Source organism: Vanellus vanellus, assembly GCF_965231255.1.
Source record: "Vanellus vanellus genome assembly, chromosome: 1".
Classification (NCBI taxonomy): domain Eukaryota; kingdom Metazoa; phylum Chordata; class Aves; order Charadriiformes; family Charadriidae; genus Vanellus; species Vanellus vanellus.
This window is the reverse complement of record NC_138905.1, coordinates 34,409,479-34,416,663: the sequence shown is the minus strand read 5'-3', so window position 1 is coordinate 34,416,663 and position 7,185 is coordinate 34,409,479. Positions and strand designations below refer to the sequence as shown.

At 48.5% G+C, this 7,185-nt stretch overlaps 1 protein-coding gene across 1 annotated transcript; it reads right to left on the bottom strand.

Annotated features, from left to right (window-relative positions):
* Positions 1 to 2,161: 2,161 nt before the first annotated feature.
* On the bottom strand, positions 2,162 to 6,279 carry LOC309677190 (prolactin-like; the record flags this gene model as incomplete). Its single annotated transcript, XM_082489943.1, has 5 exons — positions 2,162 to 2,420; positions 4,149 to 4,319; positions 5,747 to 5,854; positions 5,982 to 6,133; positions 6,249 to 6,279. The coding sequence occupies 5 exons, from the start codon at positions 6,277 to 6,279 to the stop codon at positions 2,226 to 2,228; spliced, it is 657 nt and encodes a 218-aa protein (XP_082346069.1). The 3' UTR covers positions 2,162 to 2,225.
* Positions 6,280 to 7,185: the final 906 nt, after the last annotated feature.

The following is a 7,185-nucleotide window of genomic DNA, read 5'->3' as shown; positions in this document are numbered from 1 at the left end:
CCATTTGCAACATTTTTTCCACCTGACCCTCAGCTGCATCCCCTGGGGGCGTCTTCCCAGCTGAAGAAGTTCCTAGTAGCCGTTATGGCTGATTTCCGAGTCACCTTGCGACTCGCTGAGAGCCACCAAGCCCCCCGCTCGTAGGGACATGGCACCCTCCCAACTGCGGGGACACGGTCATCTCCACCCGTGGGGACATGGCCACCGCTCGCCTGCGGGGACACGGCCAAATCCCACCCACGGGGACACGGCCATCGCTCGCCTGCGGGGGCACAGCCAAATCCCACCCACGGGGACACGGCCACCTCCCCCCGCGGCGCCCCGCCGGCGCCCCCCCCCGTGGCAGCGCGGGGCGCAGCGCATCAGCCCCGGCCGGGGGATGCCGGGGGACGGGACGGGACGGGACGGACACTGCCGGTCCCGCCTCCTCCCGTCAGCCTCGTTTGTCCCAGCAGCCCGTCCCGCGTCTGTCACCTTTCGCTGCTGGTGGAGCAGAGCTGTTGTGGACCTGCTGTGCGCCGCGCCGTTTCATGGCCGGGATGGAGGGGGATCACACCCCAACGCCGGTTCTCTCCTTAATGACCGCACAGGTGCCCAACCTCGGCGTTTCAGAGGCAGCAACAAGCCCTCGCTGGCACAGGAGACACCCCAGGCCAGCGCGCTGCTGTCCTCTGGGGCTGCAGCTGCACTAGGGGACGGGATAAATGCCGTAACTATTAATTGCTACTACATCTTCTGAGGCTGTGGACAGATGCAGCAGAGTGGGCATCCCTCTCTGGCTCTGTCTGTTTACCCAGAGGAGGCTTCCTTTACTCTCTTCGTGTTTTGTTTCCAGAATTTCTTCAAAACTTGCACGTGAGCACTGCTGTTGCGCTCTGTGTTTGTAGTATCTTGCTGCTGAAGGAATTGCAGCTCGGAAGGTCTTCAGGGCGGGCACGATATAACCCCTCGCATTTCTACCATACTTTGCACAACAGGGACCAGATGGGAATTGTGAATGCTCGCAGCTTCTAGCTGAGAAAGAACATCAGCTGTCTACTAGACAGTAGATCATCAGTTATGGAGATGTAACTGAAAAGGTTGTTCCTCTGTTCCGCATAAATGTTTCTTTGAAACATTTTCCTGCTGAGTTTCTCAAGCCCAAATCCAGCATCATTTATTTTAAATTATTTATTTTCAGTTATTCAAGCATTTTTATTCTCCATCCTTGGCAGCCCAAGCTCCAGCTACTGTCAACAACTATCAAGATCAGGGGAGGCCAGAAAAGAGCATTCAGGGATGAAATAGACAAGAATATTAAAGATAAATCCATGTTGATTATAAATGCCTGCTCAAATGGCTCATTTAGGATCTGAATGCAAAGATGGTTTGTTCTATAAACCGCCATCAGCCCCACTCCACTGCTAGGAAAATGTGATTGTTATAAAATATCTGACAGCTTTCAGATTTTTATTTACTATAGAGTTTGTCATCGTTACTGTAAACCCCAAGCCCCGTGTCAGCATGTGTTATGGGAAAGAGACTTATTGCTACATCAGCCACGCTCAGCCCTCGGACTGAAGCAGTACTTGGACCGGAATTCTGACTTACCTTTCATATGGAAACTGTTTCTTTAGGAGTTTCCACTGAAATCGGTGAAGCCATTACAGGTATAAAAGAGCATTCAGCATGAATATAAGCGCTAGGAATTAGATCTTGTGGGGTACATGCGAGAGCCCATAGAAATTAGTACGAAGTATGTTGCAAAGATAAAAGTCTGCCATGGGCCCTGCAGTTACATGAACTGATCGACAGCAATACTACTCTTCAGTGTCAAGCAATATCCTGCAGGTATGTACGTATGTAGAAATGGGGGAAACTTTTTTTTTTTACATAAAAATATACTTTATTGACAGTATATAGACGTATTTGTACCAAGGTTTAACAAACTGAATTTCACTTTCAACTATGTATATATCTAAACTGTGGGACACAACCATAATATAGTCTGTCACTGACATTTATCTACTGCTAGAGTACTCCTTTTTATCTGATGCGTTAACCCATGTACACACATGACACTTTATTTAATATTTCATCTGCATAGGTCAACTGTGTCAAGTAGCTGCCAAAGAATTTTGAAACCACTTTCCTATGAAAATTACTGTAAATGTGATAATTTATAAATTCTATTTTTTCATCTTTATAAACAACATGCTGAGGACTATTTGCCAAGAGACTACAACTCAACAACTATTTTCTGGCATAATCCTGCATTTAAGAATTTTTAAGTAGCTTTGTACTTTATTGGAGTCTCTCCTGAAACAGTGAATAAAGTCAGAGTCACTCATCATGTTTGCTTCATTACTAATTGATAAACCAGTGGCTTCAGATGATGCCATTCCATTTAATGAATTGCTGATGATCCCCATTGACTGCATCTGTATTGAAAACAGGAAAAGAAGTACAACTCGTAACTACAGATACAACAAATCTTTAAAATACTAGTGTAGAAATTGACTGAGGCATCGCTATGTTGGGCTGTTTGACTCCAGACCTTTCACATACTTACTGAAGATATATGTAAAGTTCCTTACATAGAATAACAATGTCTTTTTTTTAACAGGACCTATACAACCTTTAGACTAGCCTGAAATGGTCTGATATAATAGTATATGCAAGAATATTGTGGTATGACTCTATCTGAGTTTAAGTAGGGGAACTCCTGTTTGGTAATTGTTATTTCCTCTTGAAGTAATATAGCAAATCAGTCTTGAAATTTTTTAGCCATTTATTTTAAGGAGTTTTGTGAAGGGAAGCTTCTAACACGAGCATTCACCAGTGCTGTTTAACCTGGTGAACTCTGCAGGCTGTTCGCACCTCTCAGAGTAGGAGCTTCACAACAGAACCAAGCTTAGAATAAATGCCTTAAAGAAAAACACAGCTGCAAAAGATTGGAATGATTGCAAACAATTTGCATTGTTTGCTTAATTTTTAAAATTCTATTTCTACCTTGTGGTACGTCCATAGTACAGAGAGGTCAAAATTTTAAAGCCTTCTTTCTTAGTAATTCCTTCAAAGGTGTTTTAGAAAAATAAATCAGGTAAATATGCCAGAAGTCCATAGCTAGTTTAGAGTTTGATGGCTTGCTTCAGTTACAGAATGAAGCAAACAAAGGTCAAACTTTGAGGTCGAACACCTCTGAACATTTTAACCCAGAACACAGCTGCACTGGGAAGATGGACTTTTTCTGTTTGTAGCTCTCAGAGTCACCCTGATCAGGGCTGCATTTCAGAGCAATTCATCCTATTCTAGTGATGAGCTGCTTATCGTCTTAAAACTTTTATTCCCCACCTATGCTCACAAAGCTGAAAGGTGATCTACTAGTGTAAGAAAGTAGTTTATTATTCACTTTTTAGTGAAACAGACACCTTGGCAGTGTAGCCATTTCAGAGAATGGACACACAGCCCTCATTTGTTTAGCCAAAACTACACAGAAGTTTAGATATGAATGCAGAAAAAATACAAAGATCAGGACTTCTAGCTAGTAATGAGAAGACAGAAATGGAAATAACAAAAAGTTACATCCAATAATTTATATATGATCTGCCAGAATTTGGAGTGGAGTTTTTAAATTTTGTGCCTGGCATCTGACTTAAGCAATGCCACTGTTGTCTTGAAGAACTTAGCCCAGCATAAAATTGTTGCCTTAGGAAGGAGCTCTTTGCAGCAGACAGCAGTCAGACTTGGGTTACTTAGAATGTAAATACAAATAAAACTGAAAACAGTAATTGAGTATTTGTCATGGTCTACCCACGTGTCCTCCGCTGCCCTGGAGAAGCCAAGTCCTTACTGGCTCATATCTGAAGCTGTAAATGGCTCTAGTCTTTGTACTTGTGTTTTTCTTCCATATATTTCATATTAATAAAATACCGCTCTACACATATGGACGTACATAACATCATCTACTTATCTGCTAATCCATAAACTAAGTCACATCCTTCAGCTGAAAAATTCCTGTATCTGTAACAAAGTCCAGTGTTGCTGTATCAGAGCCTCTGTTGGCATAAAGGCTTCAGCCCAAGTGAGCGCAGACATTGCCCCCCCCCCCCCCCAAGTCACTCATGCTACATCACTGGTATAAATAAAAGCTACACCGAAAATCTTACCTTTTCTGTTACTTTCTCAACTCCAGTCTTCAGCTCATGTACCATATTGCTGATTTGCTTAGCTTTGCTAAGGCTGTCGTCAGGTAGCTCTTGGTGGTGCTGGTTAAAGTGGGAAAGCGGTTCTTTCCAGGCTTGCAAAAGTTTCAGTATCAAGTGAGTTAATTCTTCTCTCTTATAAATTAAAACAGTAGAGAATTTATCTGCTTATTTGCAGCAGGTCACGTCACTGTTAGTCTCACTGTGAAATCTCAGTGGGATTAAGACTTACATCTGCAATTCCACAGTTTTCAAATATTCAGAACTTAAGGGCCAGTCTGCCTCTGCTTATTTGCTTAGATATAAGCAACACCTCAAATTTGTATTTGTCTTGTTTTCATCTTTCTTAGACTCCCTAAACTCTATAATACCTAAAACCGTGGAGTACAACATTAGCAAAATGGTGTCACTCCTATCAAATTTACTTGGTACTGAAAAAGTTTTCAGGAACTCCTGGATGTCTCAAGAGCCCAAGGAGCCTCATGGAGACATCTCTGCTGGCATGGAAGTGCAGGTGTTCCCTCACATCTGCCGTGGTTACAGCTGTGTCAGTTAGCGGGTTGCTGCAGACACACTTCCCAGCAGGTGCCCAGTGGTCAGGACGGTTGCATCTCTAACAGAAACTCAGTGGCCATAAGACTTCTCTTGCGATATAAGTTCAGAAATAGGTTTGATGGGTTAAAGCTCCCTAAAGCAGGCAGGGCTTCATTTCCCATTGCCCTTCCAGGGGAGCTTCTAAATGTCTTGGGGAAGCTCCTCGCTCCATCACAACCAAAGAGCAAAACGTTAAGATTTGTCTCCATCTGCCTTCTCGTAGAGGCAAAAGTTTCTCCTGCTGCTGTATCCTCGACTTTACAATCTGCTTTTTCTCTGTCTAAAGAAACTCATCCTGCTCTCTTCTAAACTAATCACGATTTTTTTTCTCTTTGCCATTACATCTGTCTAAAACAATTTGCTGTTCTTTTCCCCTTACCTAACAACCGATTGAGAGATAATGAGTGTTATTTCTTTCTCCTGATCGCTTTTTGTACTTTGCAGTGACACTGATTAATTTAACTTACCTGTCACATGCACAGTTTTCTAAGTTTCTCTTCTACAGACTGCCACAACAAAATCGAAGGGATGTCTGTCTGTCAGTCATTCAGACGAAGTACTACTGCAATACCTCTATTATAACTAATAAATATGATTTAAGCATATGGAATCATAAAAAGCTTTTTTTTAATGAACAAATTAATGATTCATATACTATACCACAGTCATGTGCACCTGTTTGGGGTCAAAACTCATCAGCTTCTTCAATCCAAACTGCTGATGAAGCACCGGAGGCACAAAAACCTCTCTGCCCACCTCCAGCCCGAGTGGGGTGGGGGGACCACCGCAGCGTGATGGGTGAGACGTTTGGGGGCTCTGACGGGACGGGGCGTATTTTCCCCTTTCTTCAGGGGGACGGAAGGTTGCGGTGTGACCCGCGGAGCCCCCTCCCATCCCCTCAACCCCGCGAGGGGGCGCCGTGCCCCGCACCCGCCCCATCTCCTCTCGCCGCCGCAGCTCAGCCTTACCGGGATTTTTTGGGCGTATTCTTTGCCGTTGGGGGTCATCATCCCCGACGTGTGGCACCTCCGAGCCGGCTTCCCCAGCTCGTTGTCACGGGGAGGAAAGTTTTTTTCCTACGGGGGAAGAAAACCTCAAGAAACACCGAGAGCACCCCACCCCCATCCTCCCCGCCCCACCGACAGCCGCTCCCAGGGCGGCGGGAGCCCTCTCCGCGGCGGCGGGGCCGATCCCGGCACTCACCAGCTCGTCGTAGAGCGCCGTGGAGAGGCTGTGGATCCTTCCCGAGTGCCGGATCACCCGGTCGAAGAGATCGGCCACGCTGAGGAGGCGGCAGCCGGCCTCCCCGGGGCCGCACACCAGCACCCACAGCAGCGCCAGCGCCGCGGCGGCACCTGCGGAGAGCCCGGCGGCGTCGGGGGGCGCGGGGCGTCGGGGGGACCGCCCGGCCGACCCCGGACCCCTCCGCTCCGCTCCGCTCCGCTCCCTTCCGCCCCGCTCCGCCCTCACCTGCTCTCCCCGCCGCCCGGGACAGGGCCATGTCGCCGCGGAGCCCGCTGCCCGGCGCGGAGCGGCTGGGATCGGCCGGCGCCGGAGCTGCCCCCGCGTCCCCTATATATGGCGGGTGGGGATGTGCGTCGGCGGGAGGATGGGGGTGGGAGGATGGGGGGATCTCCCGGTCGTGACGGGTCCCTCCCTGACGTGCCCAGCCCGCGGCCACCGTGAGCAAGCCGCCCCGCAGCGGGGCTCCCGGCTCGGCCGGCGGGCGGGAGCGACCCCGGCACCGACGGGACCAGCTGCCCCCCCGACAACCCACAGGTCCCAGCAGAAATGTGTGTCCCGGGTTCTGTGGTGGGGCTGCTACCTCCCCACCATCACCCCCCCACCACCCCAACCCCACCGCCGTGGGGTCAGGGCTGCCCTGGTGTCGCTGTCGCAGCCCCCCACCCCCGCCCTGGGGAAAGGGGGGCGGCTCCTGTCCCCGCACAGAAGTGGCGTGGCCAGGTCTCCACCAGCACGCCCACTGCCATGGGGGGGGGGGGGTAAAGATGTGAGAACTGAGACCAGGCAAATAAACTGCTCTTGTCAGGATAACGGGGGGTTTATGGAAGGACAGCGATGGGGCAGCATGGGGGGTAGGAGAGAAGCCTGGCCTGATGCCGTTAATCTCTTGACCATCTCTTCTAATCTCAAGGTTAAGATCGGATCTACTTTCCCTGGTGTCTTACAGTTGGTCAGAGGTAGACCACTGAAGGTGTGATAGCTGGTGACTGCACACTTGGTGGTGCAAGCGTGCCTGAAGATGGTTGTCGATGCCCCATATGGCTAAAAGGTTAAGGGAGTAGTACAGCAAAGCACTCAGATCAGGATCCCCAAAGCGGTGCAAGTCCTATGGACTCAGTTGTTGTCCTCAATTTCTAGGTGCGAGATCCTGAGCAACCCTGCA